The 26163-nt window shown below is 39.9% G+C and overlaps 2 protein-coding genes and 1 pseudogene across 37 annotated transcripts in view; 2 read left to right on the top strand and 1 right to left on the bottom strand.

Annotated features, from left to right (window-relative positions):
* Window positions 1-26163, top strand: part of PALLD (palladin, cytoskeletal associated protein) — a 469895-nt gene that overhangs the window by 419262 nt on the left and 24470 nt on the right. For 20 of the 33 annotated variants that reach the window (XM_078366289.1, XM_078366298.1, XM_078366287.1 and 17 more), the window contains 5 exons: window positions 10150-10285; window positions 13694-13792; window positions 15660-15710; window positions 17529-17750; window positions 22405-22554. In XM_078366289.1, coding sequence (XP_078222415.1) covers window positions 10150-10285; window positions 13694-13792; window positions 15660-15710; window positions 17529-17750; window positions 22405-22554 — 658 coding nt within the window. The remainder of the gene's footprint in view (window positions 1-10149; window positions 10286-13693; window positions 13793-15659; window positions 15711-17528; window positions 17751-22404; window positions 22555-26163) is intronic. The other 13 variants (XM_078366290.1, XM_078366299.1, XM_078366286.1 and 10 more) reach the window with 1 other exon arrangement.
* LOC118152558 (U6 spliceosomal RNA) lies at window positions 4987-5079 on the top strand (annotated as a pseudogene).
* CBR4 (carbonyl reductase 4) overlaps window positions 13685-26163 on the bottom strand; it is a 131405-nt gene continuing 118926 nt past the window's right edge. For 2 of the 4 annotated variants that reach the window (XR_008479984.2, XR_008479985.2), the window contains 2 exons: window positions 20456-20577; window positions 13685-13876 (listed from right to left, as the gene is read on the bottom strand). Coding sequence is in view for 1 of the 4 variants with exons in the window: in XM_008992475.5 (XP_008990723.1) it covers window positions 13872-13876 (5 nt within the window). In the remaining 3 variants the exon portion in view is untranslated. The remainder of the gene's footprint in view (window positions 13877-20455; window positions 20578-26163) is intronic. The other 2 variants (XM_054252806.2, XM_008992475.5) reach the window with 1 other exon arrangement.

The raw sequence follows: 26163 nt of genomic DNA, 5'->3' as shown, positions 1-26163 counted from the left end.
GTCTGAGGGGAACCTGTGCCTTTCTCACCTGCTTTTTCTCTTTGAGCTTTTATTTAGCTGTTGGAAGTATATTATCTCGGTACAAAGAAGCTATTAGAGACACCCAAAGAGCCAGAGTTTGTTTCATGATGCTTTTTCATCCTCTCATTAAAGGGGTACCAAATCTTGCTCCCCAGGAAGAGGAGTACTGCGTACACAGTCTGATCTAGTATTTCTCACATAGAATTTGATCAAACATTACTTTTCCAAAGGTGGTGATGATTGCGCCATTTACCATTTTTAGTAGAAACAGCAGTTTGTGCTGATCAGTGACTCTGAAACCCTCTTAAGGAGTTTTAGGGGCTTACCTCAAGTAACAGGAGCAGCTTCTTGTCACCATCTACCACAGTGACTCATTTTATGGAGTCAAAATAGTTGATAATTGTTACCACAAGAATCCAGTCATTCCTGCCGTTTCTTAAAAATTAATGGAGAAGTCATGCTGATTTTGTGGCCGTGGAAAACTGTACCCAAAGATAGCCAAGTGCTGTGACATGGAAGTGGCAATACCAGACTAAGATTTTTAGCTCCATGCCAGCCCAGTAAGCCATTATTATGTGGCTACCCTTTTGTCTTCAAGGAGTTTTCCTATTGCTAAATCACACACATGAAGAATTCATTCTTCTGGTTTGATAAATGTGTCTCTTGAAACATGTTTTTCATCTGGCATATGATGGGATCCGTGACTGGCATCCTGGAACTTGCAGGAACTACCAAGTTACTGTGAGCTGTATACATTCAGTTTCACTTAGAAGTGTTATTTATTTAGCTGGATGGTTTTGTCACATATATCAAGTACCAGCAAATAGATTGATTACACATGACTCAATGAAGTAGAAATTCATTAGGTTCTTTTTCACCTGCCTTGTTTTACCAAAATCTTAAATGTCTTAGTTTCTTAGTTTTATTTATTTATTTTGAGGCAGAATCTGGTTCTGTTGCCCAGGCAAGAGTGCAGTGGTGCGACTGTAGCTCACTGCAACGTCCGCCTCCCAGGTTCAAACAGTTCATGCCTCTGCGACCTAAAGAGCTGGTATTACAAGTGTGAGCCACCATACCCAGCTAATTTTTGTACTTTGAGTAGAGATGAAGTTTCGCCATGTTGGCCAGGCTGGTCTCGAGCTCCTGACCTTAGGTGATCCGCCCGCCTCTGCCTCCCAAAGTGCTGAGATTACAAGTGTGAACCACTGCACCCAGTGCCTCTTAGTTTTCTTAATCCCCACAGTTGCATCCTTGCTATTTTATTCTGTTTCCCGTTGTTCTCATTTTAATCTGTAGACAGGAAGGTTAGTAAGTACTAAGTGTCTAAACAGTCGGTGGAGATAAGGTCTGTTACTCGTAAGTTTGGGTGGCAGAAGCCAAAGCAGGGAACAAAGGTCATGGATGTCACTGATAAACCACAGAGCCGAAGGCTAAAGACAGTGGGCCTCTCTCTCTAGCTCATAGCAACAGCATGTGGTTCTTGGTTGGCTGAGGTCTGGGGAACTTCTCAACATACAGTTAGTTCCTCAGTTGCCTTTCTTCGTATATGCTACGTCTTCCTCAAACTTACTGGGGTCACTGGCAGAGAAAATACTGCCCTGCTCAAAGCTGTTGACAGACACAATACTAAGTTGACTCGCTCTTTTAGATGGAGGCAGTACGGAGAGCATGCCTCAGAGAGAAATCTGTTTGCACTTTTATGAAATTAATATATTCTCTCCTCACTGTTGCTGGTAAAGCTGGTGTTACAGCCTCCACTGCTGTAACCATGTTTCTCCACATAGTAAATCACCCTGCGAGATGCTAGGAACCCAGAAGATCTGGCAGTGCAGACAGGCAGAGTGTGGCAGTTCTGCCCCTGCCGGCCTCTGAGCCACAGTGCTAAGGCCGAAGGTTGAATCAGATCACACCCATCCCTGGAAGCAGACTGGTACTGTTTCTTCTGCCACCCTCACATTCTTGGAATCCATGCTCATGAGTGCCACACAGCCACAGTGCCACAATGTTTATGCTCTTAACTGCCACTTTTATATAAGGAGGGCTTTGGTTTCAAATGTTGCCCCATGTCTGTCACATGAGAGCTTGTGTCAACAGGAGCTTTTATTATACAGGCTGCAGCTCCTTATGGACATTATCTCATTGTCACTCTTTCTCCCTGATAGGAAGCAGGTAGGTGGAGACACTGTCATCATTGTCACTCAAGAGGGGACGGGATTTCCCAGGGTTCCAGAAGAAAAGCCTGAGCAAGGAGAGAATAGCGTGACTTAGGTTCATCTCAAAGCTAATGTCTAACATTTCCTGATTAAAGAAAACTGTTTTAGAAGCAGCAAATCAGAATCCTGAGTCAAGGAAAAGTTTGTAACAAATTTAGTTGTACTTTAAGAGTTATGACACCGGGCCTTTTAAACATTTTTCAAGTCAAGACCTTGATTAGATAGTAACCAGTGAAAAAGAATCCCACAGATATAAACTGCAGTGCACTCTGCAGACATCTCACTATTCCTATTTTTCTCCTATTTTTAGAGAGAAAAATAGGGGGTTGGGGGACGGCTTGTCATTCTCTGGCCTGAAGGGGTTGGAGGTGTTATTATTGGGTCCATTCCTGTCCAGTATCTTACCAAGTTGTATCCAATCCTGGGCAAGTATTTACCAGTAGGTTAGTAGGCGAAGCCTCCAGGATCTGCCATGACTGGCTTATTCTGTTGAATCGTCTCTGCCCTGGGGCAGCTCAGCACCAGACCTGTAGGCTGTGTACCAGGTTCTACAGAATTAATGAATAGAAGTAACCCACATGGCTTTGTCATTTTCTTTTTTAAAGAACCCAAAATATAATGAGGAGAATTTGATATTAGAATAAAGATGTCTGTTTTCCTTTAAATATGAGCTTCTATACTTCAACAGCTTTTGCTTCACCATACAATTCAGTAGAAGAAAAATAGAACTGACATACAAAAACTCAGTTTGTATATGTTGAGCTCTTTTATATATTAATGTATTACATTCTTGAATGTAAGTGATATCTAAATGCCAACATGTTAATGACTTTGCTAACTCTGAAATTTTGTGGAATTTAGTTACCATCAGATTTCACTGACTATGAGAAAAGTAGAATAAGAGGACTTGAAATGGCTGAAAAAATTCTCTGGTTGGTTCTAGTACCTTCCCTCTTAAATCAGTATTGTGCTCTGGAAATTTGAGTTTCTGAAATCTACTGACAGAATTGACCTAAAACAGCATGTCAAGGGAAGGATGCTTTCAAGATTATTCAGTAGCCAAAAAAAGAGACCTCCTGGGATTTGGTGGTGATTGAATCTGGAAGACTTAACCTTCCAGATGCATGTGGATACGTTTTGGATGTCTTTACCCCAAACATGTGAATAGTATTTTTAAATGACAAATGACTGCTAAAGCCAGAGTAAACAGAGCAGTATCGTGTTCTGCACAGTTGGGCTGAGTGTGTATACAGTGAAGCATTTAGTGTGGGAGCCTGTTATGAATCGTTTAGTGGTTAAGGTTTGCCTCTGAGTATGGATTTTTGTGAAACATTCTGGTTTCAGTAACTACTAACTTTGAATACTACTTTATTTTTTTTTTAATGTGCAAACCATCAGAAAAAGATCATCTCTTTGTCCCCACTCTTTATTTCCTAATGAGTTGCTGCTCTTCATTTATCAAAAGAAGGTGCCACTTCAGGGAGCAGAACTACAACCATCTTAACTAAATTCTAACACAGCATTAGTTTTGTAGGAAAACAAACTCAGTGTCCAAAATTTTGCCTCAAAACTTGTAATTGCTTTTCTTTCCTCATGCCTCCCCTTTCAAAACACTCCACTTTTATTTCCAACTCCCACCTTGCATGCTACCCCTAATCCTTGTCCTGAATTTTCAACACAATGTCATAAAGTGTTTCTAAATTATGCTAGTCCAGTGAGATGCTCTCTGGAAAAAAGAAGAGGTTCCATATGAGAACGAGTGTGAGAAAAACATATTCCATCCCTGTTTCCTCAGGGTTCACACTGCCCATCCGTTGGCCTTGCCAGCCTCGTTCCGGTCATAGGACCTCTGCGCTGCCAGGCTCTCCCTGTAGGTCTTACATAGCCAGCCACTTCCTATGGTTTAGGCCACCTCTGTAGTCACCTCAGAAGTCTGACGGACCACACTGTCTGACACAGTCATCTCCTCATACTTCTGCACTTCACTGAGTTTACCACCTTCCAGCATGTCTTGCCTTCCATTCTTTTATCTCTCTCTGCCATGTTCACTATAAAAACACAGTTTTTCTAACTACCATGACCTAGTTCAACATTATATTTCTAGCACCTGGAACAGAGTTGAACAATGAGAAGGCAATCAGTAAGGGCTTTTTGCACATTCTTGGAAATTCTGGACAAGAATTCTTGGCATCTTTTTAAACTCCTTCCCCTCTTTCATTCTGTTTCCCTCGGCCAATCTCGTTTCTGTGACTCACTTCCATGCTGGATATTTTCTTCTGCCATTTCACATCCACTCTTACTATACCCGGCACTGTTCTAACTCAGTGATTTTCTGAGATACAAGGTGTTAAAACCCACATTTTACCAAGGAGGAAACTGAGACACATGGTCATTAGGTAACTAGCCCAAACCACACAGCTTTTAAGTGGTTTAGAAAAAAAAAAAGAAAGAAACCAGGTTGTCGGGTCTGTTTCTTTTCTCATGCTGACTCTGAATTTCTTCCTCTCCTCCGCTCTGCTTGTCTGCGCCCTCATCATCATTCAAGGCTGTCTTAGAACTTGCCTCCTCTCCTGCAGTCATTCTAGCCAGCACTGTTTTCTGTTTCTTTTCTATTCCCATTGCACCTAGAATTGGTACCACATGGTTTGTTCCTTAACTTATTCCCCAACTTGGTTATTAGCTTCCCTGATCAAGGACCATCCTTTAGGATTTGGGGGGTCTTTGCCATCTCATGTAAAATAGTGCTGAGTGTTCACTTCAGCAGTGCATATACTAAAATTGAAATGAGACGGCCTGGCCTCTGTGCAAGGATGACACACACAGTCGTGAAATGCTCTGTACTTTTAAACCGTAGAGCCCTTATGGAACTGCTGTTTCTGTAAGTTCAAAATGTTCAAATATTAGTCATTGTAAATAATTTCCATTGGAATCTTATTCCCCCCTCAAGTTTCAGTTTCAAGCACTGACCGCTAAGACTGGCTTATCTCCAGCCACATACATTTGCAAAAAGTCAGATTTGCAATGCAGTGTGTCATGGAGCTCATGCTTGTTGAAGGGAATCTTCAATGGGCTGGACACACTCATTTTAGTAGAAGGCAGAGATGGCCTAACAGCAAACTCTAGGTTCAGCATCTAGTTTTCATAACCTTCAAGGATGAATGCAACATAAACTACGTAGTAGACTGTGATCACCATTCCAAGTGCGGAGGCAAATATTTGTACATGCTGTCATCTACAAGGCACCAGATAATGCATATGTCACCACTGCTAAAATGGTCCTCTTCCAGGAACTATTTGGGTAAAGAACCTACAGTTCCCATTGCCACCTATGTATGTATGTACAAACATATAAATTAGTTCAAATTCTAATTTTGTCTCATTTTTCTTTGTGGAAAAACAGGTAAGATCAGTAAAGGAAGATATGAGCAATTAATGTTACAGTTCTTCAGTATACTAATTTAAATTAAATGTACTAAGAAGCAAAAACTATTAAGTAGTATTGAGATGATAGTGATGAAGCTTTTTTATATACATTTTCATTTTTGTGCATAAAATCTTAATGCGTAGAATTATGTCATCAGGCATTAACAATCACTTACCTTACAAACCAACTATTTTGTTCTAGGCTTAACAGGGTTTGTATCGAGGTATTGACCTTGCACTGTGCCATGCTAAATGCTTGATAAATATTTGTCTAATCACTATTAGACATTTAAATAATATTAAAGCCAGGAACAGTGGCTCATGCCTGTAATCCCAGCTCTTAGAGAGGCCAAGGCAGGAGGTTCACTTGAGTCCAGGAGTTTGAAACCAGCAGGGAACATAGGGAGAAACTGACCCTACAAAAAATTAAAAATTAGCCAGGCATAGTGGTATGCACTTCTGGTCCCAGCTACCTGGAGGATGAGGCAGGAAGATTGCCTGAACCTCCTAGGATGTCAGGGCTTCAGGGAGCTGTGATCACACCACTGCATTCTAGCCTGGGCAACAGAGTGAAACCCTGTCCATAAAAAGAAAAATATTTCAGTTGATTGATTTTTATTTCTGTGCTAATTGTTTAGAACCAAGAAAATAGAGTACCTTAAATTCTGTAAGTAAAGAGGAAAATGTCTTTAATGTTGTGGGAAATTAGGAATTAAGTAACTGCCCTTAATGCTGGTAATATGTTGAGTAAATTGACTTGTTAAAAGAAAGATAGAAAAGGTTTTTACTTGGGCCGAAGACAAACTGGAATTGTATCCTCTGAAAGGATAAGTTACCTTGTGGCAGGGACACAAACCAAGGTGACAGCTCTATGGAATGTTCTAGAGCAGTTGTTCCAAGTCCCTTTAAGAGTCAAATATACTGAGAAATGCTTCCCAAGCAACAGGACTTACTCTACAGTGAATAGACAGGTATTTTCTTGTCTAAGAGAACTGTGGCTGACTTTTAAAACCAGTTCTCTGCTCCTCCAGATTAGATGACCTGTTCTGACCTTTACAGTCCCCTTGTCCCCACTTTCTTTCTCATTTGTGCTGAGAACACAGCTCTCAGTGTAGTCTACCTGGAGAAACACAGTGGCACCTCCGTCATCAAAGGCTGCTCAGCACACATGCTTATGCAGTGGTGTACACTGCACAGGCTGACAGTAATCACGGGAACGTGTGTTCCCAGCCATTGCTGATGTAACAGAGAGCTAGTTGACTAGTTGTCTTCAGTATACCTTGAAGGTGACTTCAGAACCTAGCTCTTCTAGTTCTCAGACGTAAGAATGTAGTCAAATGCAGAGAACTCTCCTTCCAAAATTATGTAATTTTTTTACTTGTTCTGAGCCTGACTTTTTGCATGTGATCTGATTTCACATGGCTCTGGCACAAGTTTTCTGGACTGAGGAGGGAGGGGAGAGAGAAATCAGAAGTGGAGATAGACTGTGCATCCATTCACGCATTCCAGAAACGTCGGAGTGTCTGTTAGCACGGCGATGAACAAAGGAGCCATGGTGAGGGAGAGACCATTTGAAAGAAGCAATAGTAGAGTGTGAGATGCTATGAAGAAACAGACATGGCACAATAACCCATGGGACAGGCTTAGTCAGGGACATCCTTTCCAAGGAGCTGTTACACTGAAGACTGATGACAACATAACCCAGGTAAAAGAGTGGGAGGGAGAGAGGTTCCAGGCTCAGGAAAACTAGCAGTCTCTGCGTGTGTTTGTTAAAGATTGCATGATACTGAACACTGAAGTCATAAATAACTCCTGTGGTTCTTACTGTCAACATGTCTCAGGGTCATTGCCCAGCTTCCTAAAAATCAAAATCAGTTTGCGAAGTGTAGTGTTATCTTATTTGAACTTTGGGGTGAATGACTAAAAGGAACAAACCTAGAAAAGCAGGTTTTAATCAGTTAGCATGTTTTCCACCGTAGGTAACCAAGGACTCAACTCCAGGGAGATTCGCCGTACAGGGTTTCCTGACTTATGAAACAAGTTGGGGGTAGCGCAGCCGCATGGCAGATTAAGACAGCAGGGCCCAGGTACTCTCGGTCTTTGTAGTCTATCATCATTGGCACATTTGGGTTCTCTTCTTACAGTTATGCAGTGAACACCACTGCTTCTGGCATGACATTTCTGACACAGTGAGACCCAGTGAAAGAAGAGGGGCATTTCTTCCTTCTGTTTCCTTTTAGTGTGAGAGAATTTTAACTAGAGCACCTCACTACCCCGCCACTACCTCAGTTGCATTGGCCTGGGCTATCTCACATGTCTTTGGCCAAGCTAGTCACTCCCCAGGGGATTGAGACCATTTAAATTGATGTACGTTAATTACCCCTGAATTTGGGGAGGGAGATCGCTTTCTATAAGCACAGTGAAGGGTGAACACCCAGCAAAATCAGGAAAAGTTCAGCAAGGAAACAAAGGGGCGTGGCCAAGAGGAAAGGGCAGCTGTTGGGAAGACCCAGAGCATAGGCCTCAGGAGCGCATGGCATCGTGACTAAGGAGCGATGGGAAGGTCCTTACAGGAGCCTCAGAGTTTCTGCTGCAGACTTAGTGACCATTTTGTTCCCAGCACTGGTGGGTGAAATGGTGAACCCAGTGTTTAGGTCAATTCTTAGCCTTACTAGTGCTTTCTACTGGATCAGTAAAGCGACATGAGGCACACACTGCCATGGCACATTTGCAGCAAAGTTTTTTGGGTTTTGTTTTTTGGGGGTAGACAGCATTTCGCTCTGTCGCCCAGGCTAGAGTGCAGTGGTGTGACCTCGGCTCACTGCAACCTCTGCCTCCCAGGTTCAAGCAATTCTTATAGCCCAGCCTCCCAAGTAGCTGGGATTACAGGTGCCCACTACCACACACGGCTAACTTTTGTATTTTTACCAGAGATGGGGTTTCATCATGTTAGCCAGGCTGGTCTCAAACTCCTGACCTCGGGGGATTTACCCACCTTCGTCTCCCAAAGTGCTGGGAATACAGGTGTGAGGCACCATGCCTGGCCTGCAGCAAACTTTTTAAACTTAGAAATATCTTACAAAATATATAACATAAATAAGGAACTATATACAGTGTATATGTATAGCTTAATAAAATGAAATTCTTATCCATTTCTAGTACCTTTGAAGCCCCCATCTAACCCTCCCCAATTGCATCCACAACTCTTCCTGAGAGGTAACTGCTACCCTGAATTTCTGAGTTAGTCATTCTTCTCTTCATGGTTTTAACATGTATGTATGCTCCCCTCGTTTTCTTTCTAAAACTTTTGCATGTATCACTTAGAGAACTTGTTAAAACACAGATTGCTGGGCCCCAACTCAGAATGTGTGATTCAGTAGGTCTAGAGTGATGCCAAAAATCTGCACTCCTAACAACTTCAGGTCATGCCAATGCTGCTGGTCCAGGGACCACACTTGGAGAACCGCTGCTGTAGCAGAGGACTGTTTTACTTCTGCCTGTTTATAAATAGAAGTATTTTATATATATTCTTCTGTGACTTGCTTTTTTTCACCCGAACTTTGTTTTAGAAGTTCAAGTTTGTTAATATGGGTAGTGATAGGTCAATTCATTTCCCATGGCTTACTATTCTATTTCTCATTAATTTTTGTACACTGCCCTATGAGGGAAAAGGAAGAAAAATAGGAAGCAACTTGCTTAAGGCACCAACAGAAGTGATTCTGTACCCGTCAGGCATCCAGCACCAGTGACCCCTGGCTCACACAGCTCAGGTCATTGTTGCTGCCTTTGGAAGCAAAAGTTCTCAGACACCACCTGTCCAAAGAGCCCTGGGCTCTCCAGTGGTTCATGAGACTTTGGGACACCAGACACAGTAGGACCTGCTGACTTCCCAGAGCCCTCTTGTATAAAACAGACCTCAAATAACATTGGCCTACCCTTACCAAATCAGGATATAAGGGGATGGAAGCAAAGGTAACAGACTTAATATTCATTTCTTATGGGCTAGGCACTATTATCAAAGAATGAATGACAAAGGACCAGAAGACTGAATAAAAGTATGATAAAAATATGTTTCTTTCAACCTCCCAACATTCTTATGTGGTATTTTTTTTAAAAGTTCCTCAAGTTCACAGGTAATATGAGGCAGGGTCATATTTTAAACTCAGGTCTACTTACAAATCACATCATTCTCTCGCTTTACGTTGCTGCCTCCCTAAGGCTGAAATAAGATGCAGGCCTTCCCCATCCTTGGCATTTACCTCACCATTAAGGCAGATTCCCCTAACATATGTGAACTTCCTCTGAAACCTGGATCCAATTAGTGTTACCTGAGCCAGCTTTCATGGTTCTTTCCGTAATAGTTGGAATAAATGCAGCATAAAAAAGAGGGAGTGGCATGCTGACACCTTGCACTGTTCATTGGACTTGAATGTTTGACTTGGATTTGTATGTCTGACGACTAACTAGACTGCCTTGTGCTTTTGTCCTGCAGCGGGTTTCCGAAGAAGGCCAGTCGGACTGCTAGAATAGCCTCTGATGAGGAGATTCAAGGCACAAAGGATGCTGTTATTCAAGACCTGGAACGAAAACTTCGCTTCAAGGAAGACCTCCTGAACAACGGCCAGCCGGTACTGACAGATTTGGGACCTGGCCTTGGAGAATTAGCTACCCACATGCCTTTCCTCCTTTTTCTAAGACTTAGGTGCTTCATAATTGTCCACAAGATGATTATTTTTGAGACAGGGTCTCACTTTGTCACCCATGCTGGAGTGCCGTGGTGTGGTCACAGCTCACTGCATCCTTGACCTCCCAGGCACAAACAGTCCTCAGACCTCAACCTCCTGGGTAACTGGGACCACAGGCACATGTCACCATGCCTGGCTAGTTTTTTATTTTTTAGAGACAGTCTCCCTATGTTGCCTAGGCTGGTTTCCAAACTCCAGAACTCAGGCAATCCGCCCTCCTTGGCCTCCGAAAGTGCCATAGGCATGAGCCTCTGCACCCGGCCACATTATTTTATTACCCTTCAATTTCAACATTTCTCTTAATGTAAGGATTTGAATCCAGAGGCAAAACAGAAAATAAAAGGCCTTTTCTCCTAGGCATAAAACCTTTCTAAGAGTGAAGAGAGTGAGTGGGAAAGAAAGGAAGAAGGAAGGGCAGATATCTGGTTGGGAGTGGAACAAATGAGCAATGCCAATGGTATAAAAAAAAAAAGGAACACAGGGATTTCATTCTGGCTGATAGGATTGGGGAGGGAGGGAGAAGCTATGCTTTGGAATCGTTATCTACCCAGAAACAGCGAATTGCAATTAAAGTATCAAAAAGAGAATTTGTTTTCCATGGTATGTACTGCTTGTACACACAAAAAAAAAAAATCTAGAGAAATCATTGGGGAAGTTCTGTCCTTTTCTCCCAGACTGCTACTAGATACTGATTCAGTATCTGAAAGAGCAAGGGCCGTTCCAAAATCTTGTTCTGGTTGGTTAGAGCAAGACAACTAAACTGTAGGAAAAAATAATTGTTTTATGGCTCCAGAACTGTAAAGGACCTAAATAGGTTTGGTAAAATATACATATAAGATGTTTTCTCCACTGGACTTAAGTGTTTCCTCATCAGTTTTTTACTCTCTTTTGTTGATGCTTTTCTTTTTAAAATATTCTTTCCTGAATATTTTAAGGGGATGGGAAAAGCATCCCCATTAAAAATATAGAAAATAAGACTTAGCAGGTAAAGGAAAAGAGCCTTCTGTACCTTTTTAAAGGAATTATCACTGGAAAAATTTGCCTGGCTCTTAAGGACAAGAAAAGGATCTTTTGTATAAAATCTCCTTTTCAGACACCTTTTTCAGAGTAGAAAGCTCTCTCTAATTATGTTTTCTGAGAATTTTAATTACCAAACATTGATAAATAAAACTGAGAACAGACCACACTTGATTAGAAAGGTGGAGAGCAGAGGAGGGGTGCTGAATGCTGACTTTAGTAGGGTATCATAATCCGATTAAGAAAAATTAAAATTTGAATGAAGTTTTTGTTAGTTACTCATTTCACTGAATACAGAAGATTTTCACAAAAGGAAAATACTTTCTCCCTGAAATAAGTGATTACATGTGTTAAATGTACATACTCTGGAAGTTTTCCCTGGCTCTGTCAACTAAAGCCTTTAAAAGATAAAAATAAATACATATGGGAACTTTTCAAGCCAGGTAAGGCATCCCTCCAGCTTTTTTTCTTTTTGGCTATTCATGTCAATATTCCTTATGGACTAAGATTCTCTTGGTTAAGGTAAAACTTTCATAAGCTATTGGCCAACCCACATTATGTATATTGTATGTATATTTATATTCATCTGTTTAGTGGTGAATAACAGTAAGTTCCATGGGTATCCATATTTGAGAGCTTAAAATGGTTTTCTACAAAGGTTTCCCTTTGTAGAAAATGGCATTCTAAACTTTGTCCTAATATTATATATTATTCTCTTATTTTTGGCATCTGTAGACAAGGGCTTTTATAGCCACGTGGCATAGTGACTTAGAAACAAAACTGTGAAGTATATTTGGCGTCTAGTGGTTGCAGGTACATTCCGGTGAAGGAATAGATATGAAATTGATATTTCTGCTTATAAGAAACAGAGTGGAAAACACTCCAGCCTTGCCTTTGATGTGTTACAATTCTCCATGAAAAGATTAGGAAAGCTTTTTAAGAGATCAGGTATTTAAGACTCTTCAAAAACTGAATTCACTGATTTTTAGTAGGTGTGAGAAAATTAATTTAATAATAACAGTGGACTCAGATGCTTCATGCAACACTCAGACTCCTACCGCTGCCTCTTCTTGTCCTCTGCCCTTTCGTTATTAAGTGAAATAATTGAACCGCAGGACTCGTTGTCATTTGGCACTTGACTTGTTTCACTTCCTGGTTTCAGCTAGGATTGAGACCAGCAATTACTGGAAACTGTAAATTTACCCAACATATTTTCCTGACCAGAGAGCTTCCAATCAAATTTGCACTTAGGTTTGGAAGTTTATCTGAAATAACTTCTGTACATTTTTTAGATTCCACCTTACCAATTATTCTCTATTTCTAATCAAACACTTGCTTATAAAATGCCCTTGATGAGGCAGATGGTGTCTGAAAATTCCCTCCAGACCCTTAAGTCTAAGGCACTTTAGAATGAGTATTGAAGAGCAGGTATCACCCCAATAGTCAGACAAAAATGTTGGCATTTCTTATGTATAAGAATGGCATAGCTAAAATGGTCTGAGTCACTTCCAAAATGCCGGCTACGAGACAGAAGAACACTATCGCTTTCTTTGCCTGATGGGCAAGCAGTCTGCATCTGAGTCAAGTTGTAAGTGAGGCTGTTAGCTTTGGCAAGTGTCTTGCATAATTCTCCTGCTGCTTCAGCTGTGAGCATCCTCTGGGGATTAGGATGGTTGCCTCCAATCTGCTACGTTACACAGCAGCCTGGAAAATGCTCTTAGAGGTGAGAACCCCAAAGCAGAGAGGACCACCATTGCCAGCTCATCCAAATCTTCCTTTAGCTGACACTTACTGAGCACATACTGGTAAATGACTGATAGAATTATTTCCATTAGTGATACCTGTTCTTTTCTTTTTAGTCAGTTCATTCTCCTTTTGAGTATCTTTGTTTTTTTCTTTGTTCTGAAGCTGATGGATGGCTATAAAAATAACATTTCTTTTAAATTGTATTTTGCTGTTTAAATATCTTTTTTTCTATGTTTTTCGCTAAGGACATGACAAATCTTTTCTCCGTGATTTCTGCCTTTCGCTTTTTGCTCTAAATTCATGCTGTACCAATTGGTGGCTCTTTGTATTATGCCATTGCTACTGGAAAGGGAGGTAAAAGGTAGAACAGCTGAAGCAAGAAAAAGAAACACGCAGGTGTCTGAAGCTGGAGAGAGAACAGTCACGGAAAATCGCTCAAGTGTGTTTTGTTTTTTACTTTTTCATAAGGCAATATATGTTTGTGATTTTTTTTCTAATTTTGTATTTTTTGTGGCTTACTTTGTTTAGAGGTTAACATATGAAGAAAGAATAGCTCGTCGACTGCTAGGTGCTGACAGTGCAACTGTCTTCAGTATTCAGGAGCCAGAAGAGGAGACAGCTAATCAGGTACCATGCTGCCCTGGACTTCTTAGAGTAACACTTATTCCCCTTTTTCCATCTTCCTTCTGGACACTGTTCTTGAGATTCATTCTGTGGAGAGTAGCGGGAAAGTCACAGAAAAGCAATATTAATATCATCAGTCAACCTCTCAGCTAATTTTTATTGAACACATGCTGTGTTAAGTGGCTGAGAGAATTCTTTCCATCAGTGATACCTGTCCTTTTTATCTTCTTAATTATTCTCCTTTCCACTATGTTTCCATTTTCCTGTCCTGTGTTTTATGCAAAATAATTTTGTGTGGAGAAACGCGTTTTCACTGACACTGTTTGAAATAGCTAGTGAATATTTCCCATTAGAGGCGGCCCTTGGACAATGCAGGAGTTAGGGGTTCAACCCCATGCACAGTTACAAACCCACATACAACTTTTGACTCTTCAGAAACTTAACTGATAGCCTCTTGACTGGAAGCCTTACTGATAACAAAGAGTTGATTAACACATATTCTATATGTTCTATGTATTATAGACTGTATTCTTATAATAAAGTAAGCTAGGGAAAAGGAAATGTTACAAAGAATGTCTTAAGAAATAGAAAATGCATTTACAATTCCTTAAGTGGAAGTGGGTCATCATAAAGGCCTTCATCCTCCTCTTCTTAAATTAGATTGGTCTGAAGAGGAGGAAGAAGAGGAGGGATTCATCTTGCTTGTCTCAGGGGTTGCAGAAGAGGAAGACAATCCACATATAAGTGGACCCATGCAGCTCAAACTTGTGTTGTTCAAAGGTCAACTGTTTATTCTTAATAGCTAGTCAAAATACCTATGTGTAGAAAAGATGATCTCTCTATCTGTTTTCATGTGTATATAGATGCTCTTCAACTTAGTATGGGGTTATGTTCTGATAAATTCATTTTAAGTTGAAAATATTGTAAGTCGAAGGTACATTTAAGGCCGGGTGCAGTGGCTCACGCCTGTAATCCCAGCACTTTGGGAGGCCAAAACAGGTATCCATCAGTGAACACCTGAGGTCAGGAGTTCGAGACCAGCCTGACCATCATGGTGAAACCCTGTCTCTACTAAAAATACAAAAATTAGCTGGGCATGGTGACATGTGCCTGAAGTCCCAGCTACTCAGGAGACTGAGACATGAGAATCACTTGAACTCAAGAGGCAGAGGTTGCAGTGAACCGAGATCAGACCGCTGTACTCCAGCCAGAGCAAGACTCCATCTCAAAAAAAAAAAGTGCACTTAATACACCTAACTTACCAAACATCATGGGTTAGCCTAGCCTATATTAAATGTGCTCACAACACTTACATTAGCATACAGTTGGGCAAAATCATCTAACACAAAGCCTATTAAAAATAAAGTGTAGAATATGTGACTTCTGGAATATTGTACTGAAAGTGAAAAACAGAATGGCTGTGTGAGTACTCACAGTACAGTTACCACCAAATGCATATTGCTTTCACACCATTATAAAGTTAAAAATAGTTTTAAGATAACTACAGTTGGGGACCATCTATAGCTATAAATCACTAATCGGCAGAAGGAACTAAAATGCCATTTTTGTTTCCCTGCTACCACCAAAAAAAGTCACTTCGTGGATTTGACATGAGCTGCTTTATAATATCTATTGCTTCTATTCAGAGTTTGAAGATACAGTCTCAAGAGAAAAGAAAGTTTTAAAACAAGTGTAAAGGGTCAAGTAAACTCTCATGTCTGTTGAGATATGGGTCATCTTTCAAAATCTGAAAGTTTTGCTCTGCTCAGTATTGCTAGCACCAAGCTTTCACTTAAGGAAAATCGGAAATCTTGCTGCATTCTTGCTATTTCTGTTATTAGTCTTCACATCTCTTTTTCTACCATTACAGGACACTGGGTCTCCTCATGCTTCTGTAGGGAGTCCTCTGGATGGTCAAAAGGTTAAGCTTTTCACCTTTCTTCTCCTTTCAGTCTTTCGCTGTGTCTATTTTCTTCTGTTCTTTCTGTTTTACATGTGTCTGTCTTTTCTGCCGTATATTAATTACAAATGCTATGGCCAGTATCTATTTCATTTAATATCAGATGCACAAAATTACTGCAACATGAGTTTTTTGTCATGTATTTACCAACTTGAATTTATTTATTTTTTTGAGATGGAGTTTGCTCTTGTTGCCCAGGCGGAAGTGCAATGGCATGATCTCAGCTCACTGCAACCTCCACCTCCCAGGTTCAAGCAATTCTCCTGCCTTAGCCTCCCAAGTAGCTGGGATTTACAGGTGCATACTAACATGCCTGGCTAATTTTGTATTTTTAATAGAGATGGGGTTTCACCATGTTGACCAGGCTGGTCTCGAACTTCTGACCTCAGGTGATCCACCCACCTTGGCCTCCCACAGTTCTGGGATTATAGGCATGAGCCACAACACAGTGTCTGGTGTACAGCTTGAATTTAATTCTGGATTAAATTGCTGGATCCAATTGCTGGATACTCTAAACATTAAATCAAGAAAAACTTTTCACTTGTTAGACCTTTCTATCTAGCAAGTGCTAATTCTTCAAGTGATTAATATGATGGCAGCTAGATGAAGCAAAACAACTTGAGGTATAATTCCTGAAGTTTTATTGATTATGTTGTATTTCTTCCCTCAAACCAACAAACTGTTTTTAAACACTGAGTAGTTTCTTTATGAGAAAGCATAGTTAAAATTATCTTTCATTTAATATTAAATGGGGAATATTTTACATAGGCTGCCTTGTCTTCCTTGCACTTTTTCTTTTTGTTTTGGAGATGGGGTCTCACTCTTTTGCCCAGGCTTGAGTGCAGTGGCACAGTCACAGTCCACTGCATCCTCAACTTCCCATGATCAAACGAGCCTCCCACCTCAGCCTCCCAAATAGCTGGGACAACTGGCATGTACCCATGCCCAGCTATTTTTTTAAAATTTTTTGTAGAGATGGGGTCTTACTTTGTTGCCGAGGCCGGTCTCAAACTCCTGGCCTGAAGCAATCCTCCCACCCTGGCCTCTCAAAGTGTTGGGAATTACAGGCATAAGCCACTGTACTGGGTCTTTATTGCACTGTATAGGCAAGGAAATTGTAGGATCCACCTTAATCACCACAGGAACGTTAATAGGTTGGTTTTTTTCGTAAGCAAAATTTTGACTAGACTGTCAGTCCTATTTTTTCTTCTAAAGATGCTGGGATCCTAACAGCTGCAGAGTTAAGGAGAAGGCCCCTGCAAGGCAAAAATTGTTATAGGTGAAATAAAAAAAAAAAAACATGGTACCATTTTTTCCATTATTCTTTTGCTAAAATTGTATGTAATATGGCAGCTGCTTGCCACATGTACTGTTAGCCTTCTGGAGAGATGCACCACCCTGCATCAGCTTTTACAGAAGAAGGAAATCAGCATTCCATTATATTTTATTGTTAGCAACAGTTTAGGAATACATAGCTGTACTTTTGCCTTTTTCTTTCCTTCCCTTTCCTTCCCCTTGCCTGAGAGAAAAGAAGGAAAAAAAATTCATCTTTTTTCCCCCCTCTTTTTGGATGATAGGACTTTAAAGACAATCTGAAATACCATATAAACTCACTTCCAGATGTTTTTTGTTTCATATGGAATTGAATTGGGCTCAGACTGTGTTTTTAAGCTCTATGGTAAAAAGATCAGTCTTCTAGTGCCTTACTGGGGACAGGGGTAGAATCGACACTTTGTCAGAAGGATTTGAATCTGCTAACTTAAACTCTCCTTGATACAGGAATACAAAGTCTCCAGCTGTGAACAGAGACTCATCAGTGAAATAGAGTACAGGCTAGAAAGGTCTCCTGTGGATGAATCAGGTGATGAAGTTCAGTATGGAGATGTGCCAGTGGAAAATGGAACAGCACCATTCTTTGAGATGAAGCTGAAGCATTACAAGATCTTTGAGGGAATGCCGGTAACTTTCACATGTAGAGTGGCTGGAAATCCAAAGCCAAAGGTGAGCTGGGAACATGGCTTGTTAAGAGTCATTCTCTGAGGAAAAGTTTAGCATCCAAAACATAGCATGCCAGTAGGAGGAAGAGATACAAACAATCTTTCTCATTACCCACGATATAAGGGGTTTTAAACATTCTGAATCCTTTTCTGGGCCATCTTCAGGAGGCATTAGAAACCAAAAAAGGTGGTTGAGGGAACGAAGTTTGAGTTTGAAGACTACAGTACAGAAAACCAACAAAGAGCCCTTCACACACCTATAGATTATTCCTCATCGTTACTCCCAATTGCAAACAACTAGACTGAGTTCTGTGAGGTGAGCTGACTTTCCGAGGTCAGAGAGCTGGTGAGTGGCCAGGTCTGCATATGAACCCAGTGCTCTGTACCATACAGAGAAGTAACACTCACCACTGGTTGTTCCAGTCTTTAATCTACAAAACCAAGGCTGCTTATATTAAGAGGGAGGTGGGGTGAAGAATATTGTTTAGAATGGATAATAGAAACTTGTGATGGCATGCAGCACTATGCTGACCTGGATGGGAGCCCTCTCCATACAAACGTTTGGAAATGCTGGCTAAGGAGCTGCCCTAACTTTACAGGAAGGACCAGAATAACTGTTTACTAGCCCAGCGAAGCAATAAAGAGGAGTACACTTTTCCCTAGAACTTGAATGAAAAGAATAAAAAAGGCGAAAAAATGAGAACCCCTAAACTACACTATCACATGATAGGGAGCCAAAAGCTGAGAAATTAATGTGAAATTTGTCCTGAAATTTAGAAGCAAGCAAAAAGTTGCCTTATATAAAGGTAATAATATGTGAAGAAATAACCATAAGGAGAGTTGTTAGGCTGTTTTTACATTAATACAAAGGGATTCCTGAGACTGGGTAATTTATTAAAAAAAAAAAACAGGTTTTATTGGCTCAGTTCTGCATGGTATACAGGAAGTATAGTACCAGGATCTGCTCCTGGTGAGGCCTCAGGAAGCTTATGATTATGGCAAAGGGGGAGAAGGTGACTCACAGAGCAAGAGTAGGAACAAGAGATGGAAGTGGCTGAGGGAAGGTCCCACACTTTTAAACAGCCAGGTCTCCTGTGAACTAAGTGAGCGAGAACTTACTTATCACCAACGGTGATAAATAAATGGGACGGTGTTAAACTGTGAATGAGGGGTCTAGACCCATGATCCAATCCCCTCCCCCCAGGCTCCACCTCCAACACTGGGAATCACATTTCAGCATGAGATTTGGAGGGGACAGACACCAAACCATATTAAGAATCAATAGCGCAAAAAACAGAGAAACAGAAGGCCAAGTATTGCACAATATTGAACAATCTTAAGTAGCCTCTGAAATAACTTTAAAGTGATTGAAACAATTTTTAAAAGAATGGAAACTATAATGAAAGCAGAAGATAATACCAAAAAATACAAATTTATTATATAAGCTTAGAGCAATATACTCAGTGAAATAAAAAGCTTTGTTGTGGCATAAAATGAAAGAACAGAAAGTGACAAAAAAAAAAAAGACACTTGACACTTTTAGGTGTTAATTTCCTATAGTTCCATGCATTGTTTTGTTTTCCCATTATGGCAAGTTTTACTATCATATTCTTTCTTAAGACTGAATTGCAACCCCAAAGTCAAAGATCAAAGAAAATAGCCTTGAATTTTCAAACCCTATCTACTTCCTAATAAAATGGAAAAGTAAACTCCATTGTTACAGAAAAGTTTTTACCATATTCTTGGCATAATTTGCATAATAGCTGTGTATTCACACCATGTTATCAAATGCATGTATTAAAAATAAATTTGTAGCTTATGAATGAAATTCAACAATGAATCTTATCTTGAACTTCCAGAATAGTCACAGAAAGATTCTGTATTATTTTCAAACCTTACACAAGGCTTAAGATCACTGATCAAGTTCTAAGACGATTGATTCTTATAGAATATTACTTTAACTTGAAAGATGGGCTTTTGTTTTTAACATAACTGTACTTTTTTCCTAATACAAATTTAAATGTTTCACAGCTATTAGAGACTTAATCGTTTAAATGTTTTATTGTTAAATGTTCTTCCTTTATCCTTCCTTTCTCTCACTCAGACTTCATCCTCCCCATCCTTTTTCTTCCCTCTCTGATCTATTGAAGGTCCACTTTGGCATATGCCATATGAATTACATTAGGATTGTTAAAGTATGGAATATTCATGTTGAAAGAAATACATGTTGTTTATGCTTATGTCTTAACATATTTTATTCCTCCTTTGGCATGCTTGTTCTAGTTGAGCCATAGGAAGATTGAAAATAATTTCTAATTTACCCTCTTCTCATTCTTGTGCCCTCCCAAATTTCTCCCTCCATTAGTAGGCTTGGTAAAATTTTAGAAATATTTCTTAGATCTCATTTGAAAGTTGTATGCCAAGTATCATGGAAGTCAAAAATACAATTAAAGGAAATAAATAATTCAAGAATTGGCATTGTGGCAAGAATGCAAAAGGAAGAAATTGTACACTTATTACACCTTCTCTGTTCTATCAGAATAGTCAACCATGGCCAGACATGGTGGCTCATGCCTGTAATCTCAGCACTTTGGGAGGCTGAGGCAGGCAGATCACTTGAGGTCAGGAGTTTGAGAACAGCCTGGGCAATATGGTGAAACCCCATCTCTACTAAAAATGCAAACATTAGCTTTGCATAGTGGTACATACCTGTAATCCCAGCTACTCAGGAGGCTGAAGCAGGAGAATCACTTGAACCCAGAAGACAGAAGTTGCAATGAGCCAAGATAATACCACTGCACTCCAGCCTGGGTGACAGAGCTAGACTCCATCTAAAAAAAAAAAAGTCAACCACTAAAAAGAGTATGATAATTATGAAGTATAATACTTTACATAATTTAATTTTTAGAGCTGAAAGTTACTAGTCCTGTTGATTATTACTTTTTAGATTCTAGAGTTTAATAATAGTTTCTGTAAAGTTGGAGCTATCTGAAAAATATGAGTTTGAAGTTACAGCAGTCATCATCCTGATAATTCATGCATTTATTTAGTGCTATATATTTCTAGTCTTTTCCTTTCTTAGGATGGAGGTTTCAAAAAGATTTTTCAGATTCAAATATTTTGACAGGCAGTTGAATTTGAATGCCAGTTTATGTAACCAATTTACATACTGATTTACCTTAAGGAGGAAGTTTGTTTTAACAACAAAAGGGTCTAAAGTATATTGCTTTTGTTAGGAATACTTTTGTCTGCAATGAACAAAAAGTGACAACAAATAACTTGCTGTGGCTTCAAAAAGGAAAGGTTTATTTGCTTATGTAATAAATCTGGAGGTGGGCTGATGTAGCTGTTAATTCAGCACCTCAGCCATGTTAGGGCTGTTGGCACTGATTCATTATGATGGGCCTGTCTTTCAACTGTGTTTTCATAACTTAAATCAAAAATAATAATGAGCTTGGCTGGGCATGGTAGCTCACACCTGTAATCTTCGCTACTCTGGAGGCTGAGGCACGAGAATCATTTGAACCTGTGAGGCGGAGTTTTCAGTGAGCCAAGATTACATCACTGCACTCCAGCCTGGGCAACAGAGCAAGGCTCTGTCTCAAAAAAAAAAAAAAAAAATAGGACTCAGACATCCAGGGACAACTGGTTTTGTTTAAAACTGAGGGAAGGAAGGAGGATCTCTGGACCACTTTAAAATATTTTATTTAATCAAAATTTACTTTTATTTTTCACATTTTTTTTTCTTTTGAGACAGGGTTTCACTCAGTCACCTAGGCTGGAGTGCAGTGGTATGATCACGGCTCACTGCAGCCTCAGCCTCCTGGGCTCAAGCAATCCTCCTGACTCAGACTCCCAAATAGCTAGGGCATGCACCACCACACCCAGATAGTGTTTTTTTTTTTTTTTTTTTTTTTTTTTTTGTCGAGACAGGGTCTTACAATGTTGCCCAGGCTGGTCCTGAATTCCTGGGCCTGAGCAGTCCTTCTGCCTCAGCCTCCCAAATGCTGGGATTATAGGCAAGAGCCACTGTACCTGGCCTACATTTAATTTTTTATCAACTCAGTTGTATATCTTAAAATTATTATACTTTTTAATACTACTGTGTTTTCTTTAACATAATGGGGAGAGGGGACAAACATTTAACCTTTGATCACATGCTTCCTGGCCTAGAAATGAGGCAGTAGTGTTCCACCCACCACCAATCCTTAGTCGGTACCTCCCTCCCTACCAACCTCTTCTATTTGTCAAACACAATTCAGGAAGTGATCAGAGTTTGAGGTCTGCTTTTGTTCTCCAAGACAACCTTTTTACCTTTATTTTATACATAGTACATTTTAATTTTTGGTACATTTGAAAAAAAGCAAAAAGAAAAATGCCTATAATGCCACTTCATGTAAATAATCATTGCCAAAATTCAATATATATCTGTGCATATAAATAATATATGAATGTAAGTGCCATTTTTTTAAAAACAAAAGGAGGGTATATAATTTCAAAACTCACCTAGAATTTAAATTGTTTTTTTTCCATTGAAAAATCAATTTCTGATTCAGGTATTGTATTTAAAAACATGAAAACTCAGATCAGCTCTACAAACCACACTGTTACTATTTGCAATCCTCCAGATTATCTTTCATCTTTGTTTCCTTTCACAGATCTATTGGTTTAAAGATGGGAAGCAGATCTCTCCAAAGAGTGATCACTACACCATTCAAAGAGATCTTGATGGGACCTGCTCCCTCCATACCACAGCGTCCACTTTAGATGATGATGGGAATTACACAGTTATGGCTGCAAACCCTCAGGTAAAGAAGGGTATAGGTCTGGGCTCAGTTCTATGTCTGGTGCTTACAGGCATTTGACTGGACAGAGGAACTATTAAAGTAAAAGGTGACGTTAAGAAGTTTCTTTGATGTATGAAACTATTTTTCCAAATTCTATGTCCCTCTTGGTTTCAGAGGATAGAAAAATTCTTTGTTTCATGAATACTGATTCCATCAGGGGTTCTTCTACAGGAATGATTCTCATGCAGATTTCATTCCTTCCACAAATACTACTAAGGGCCTAATATGTACAAACTTTCCATGTGGTTGATGGGGGTGCAGTGGTAGACTGGACACAAATACACAATTAATATAACCAGGTAGGGTTATATGAAGAACATAAAGGAGAAAAGGACAGAGAGTGACTGGTATGCATAGGCTGTGTAAGAAAAACTCAACAAAGTAAAATACTTTAAAAGAAACCCATCAGTGGAATTTAATGTGCAAGTGTAGACAATGATAATTTTGATAGCATTCAGGTTTATCTGCTTCCATCAAAATATTTTCTCTTGTATTTGCCTTTGGACTTAAGATAAAAAAAAATCAGTTGCCTTCCTAGAACTTAGTAGGAGGCTGCTGGGTATCATGTTGCCAATTCAAGCCTGCAAATTCTTTTTCATTATGTTATACATTTTAGTCACTATGCTGGATATAGAGGGTACAAAAATGAGTAAAAAGTTATTTTGTACCTTAAGATCTCAATGTATGACAGGGTAGTTTTACTAAGTCTGCAAAAGTCATATAAATAATACACTTTTAAAAATAAAAAAAGCCATGGTAAAATGAACAGTTTTCTCTAGAAGTCATCTTTTTAGAATTTCTGAGCTATTTATATCATTTCATATTATTTATGTATTTCATATATTTATATCATTTCATATCATTTCATATTATTGCTTTTGAAGAAAATATTTACCATTAGAAAGCATATAAATAATTTTAATAACACTACAAAGTTTTAATTAAATTTTGTGGCGAGGGTACAGTGGCTCATGCCTGTAATCCCAGCACTTTGGGAGGCAGGTGGATCACATGAGCCCAGGAGTTTGAGACCAGCCTGGCCAACATGGCAAAACGCTGTCTCTACTAAAAATACAAAAATTAGCCAGGTGTGGTGGTATGCACCTGTAATCCCAGCTGCTCCAGAGGTTAAGGCATGAAAATCATTTGAACCCGGGATGCAGAGGTTTCAGTGAGCCAAGACTGCACCACTGCACTCCAGCCTGGGTTACAGAGTGAGACTCTGTTTCTAAATAAATAAGCAAAGTTGGTTCAAGGTTTATTGTTTTCTAATATTCCATGGTCATAATAAATATATTTTTCTGTAGTAATATTAAGAATAAAAACAAATTATCCAGCTAATCAGGCTGTGATAGAGGACAGCAAACTCTTCACTGTTAATGAAAAGCTTCTATTCAATGCACATTCTTGAAGTTCTAAATTTTTTAATGAGTACATGACCATCACCCTGAAAAATAGTCTAAATCACAATTAAGAAGTTGCGTTTTAATGTTTGTGTTCATCTTTGATATATATATGAAGAAACTAAAGGTGAACTTGCTTTTTTCTTTCTTTTTTTGAGACTGAGTCCAGTGGCATGATCTCGGCTCACTGCAACCTCCACCTCCTGGGTTCAAGCAGTTCTTCTGCCTTAGTCTCTCAAGTAGCTGGAACTACAGTTGTGCACCACCATGCCTAACTGATTTTTTGTATTTTCAGTAGAGATGGGGTTTTGCCATGTTGGCCAGGCTGATCTTGAACTCCTGACCTCAGGTGATCCGCCCACCTCAACCTCCCAGAGTGCTGGGATTACAGGTGTGAGCCACTGCACCCGCCTTTCCTTTTCTTTATTGTATTTTCAGTGCATTTCCTTGACATTAACAAATCCTAGCTTTTAGTTTAGTTGTCTGCATGTTTAAAAAAATGGTGGAGAACTAACAAAATCCAAAATTTTTCTTCACGTTGGGTCATTTATTCCTCTTTTGCCCTAGAAAGGCTGGGATATATTGTGGGATGGAGTTATCCGTGGTCCGTAAGTACTTGCCAATACTGGGGCCCTGCTATTAATTTCAAGGCATTTTTCTTAGCATGTTTTAAATTGTTACTGGAATAAGCCAATTTATAGAACAAAAGAGCAAAAACGTAAAACTACACTTGTGAAGCTGCTTAGTGTCTTCCTCAAATTAAATTAATGCATTTTCCCATGTGGAAAAGTTCTCAGTGGGGAAGGACTGACTCAGTGTTCATGGACAATGCCAGTGTACAGAGTTGAAGACAGCAGGCCAGCCTCAGGTCAGTAGTCTCCAGTCATTTAAACTTGCTTGACAAACTGAGGAAGTCACTAAATGAAGGTGAGCTGCTGAATCATTCCAGACTACATACATAGAACATCACATTGTACCCCACAAATGTATACAATTACAATTTGTCAAAATTAAAAATAAATGCACTGGGAGTGGTGGCTCATGCCTGTAATCCCAGCACTTTGCAAGGCCAAGGCTGGCGGATCGCCTGAGGTCAGGAGTTCAAGATCAGCCTGACCAACATGGAGAAACCCTGTCTCTACTAAAAACACAAAATTAGCCAGGTGTAGTGGTACATACCTATAATCCCAGCTACTTGGGAGGCTGAGGCAGGAAAATTGCTTGAACCCAGGAGGCCGAGATCATGGTGAGCCAAGACTGTGCCACTGCAGTCCAGCCTGGGCAACAAGGACGAAACTTTGTCTCAAAAAACAAAAGATTTTTTTTTTAATTTATTTAGAGACAATGTCTTCCTCAGTCACCAAGGCTAGAGTACGGTGGCGTGATCATGGCTCGCTGTAGCCTCGAACTCAGGCTCAAGCAATCATCCCATCTCAGCCTCCCAAAGCACTGGGATTATGGGCATGCGCCACTGCCATTAGCCAAAAATGAGTTTTTAGAAAATAAATGTAATCTTACCCAAAGCCCACTAGCCAAAAAAAGAAACCCTTGTAAACAGAGGAAAAAAAGGAAGGGAAGGAAATAAGAAAGAAATGTTACTACAAATGCCAAGATTGTAGCGCAACATTGATGATACTGAAAAACCTAGGATGAGGCCGGCAGACCATGCAGTACAGGGGTTAAGAGCATGAACTTTGGCATCAGGCAGATCTGGGTGGGAATTCTAGCTCAGCCATTCAGCACCTGTGTGACCTTAACAAGTCACTTAATTTCTCTGTGCCTGTTTCCTCCTCTGTAAAATGAGAATAATAATAATAATAATACAGATTTAAATAGTACACATAAAAAGCATTCTGTTTACCTGGCATATAGTATGCTTTAAATAAATGTTAGTTATTGTCATTTTTTAAATTCAGAGACAGTAACTACCCCATCTTTAAAACAACAGGGTTATGACAGAAGCCTGTGGAACCAGGATGTGAAGGATCAGTTCCGTTCCCACAGTACTGTCAGAAAGGAAGCAAGTCGGTTTGGGATGGAATTTCTACCCACTATGTTGTTGGTGTGTGGTCTTCTGACCTCCTCGCCTTTCTGTTTCATCACCCCCATGGGAAAGGACTTAGGCAGCAGATGTGGCTGTGCCACAACTGCCACAGCTGTGGGCTCA

Source organism: Callithrix jacchus, chromosome 3, assembly GCF_049354715.1.
Source record: "Callithrix jacchus isolate 240 chromosome 3, calJac240_pri, whole genome shotgun sequence".
NCBI lineage: Eukaryota > Metazoa > Chordata > Mammalia > Primates > Cebidae > Callithrix > Callithrix jacchus.
Note: the sequence above shows the minus strand (reverse complement) of the source record. Positions and strands in the feature narration are given on the sequence as shown.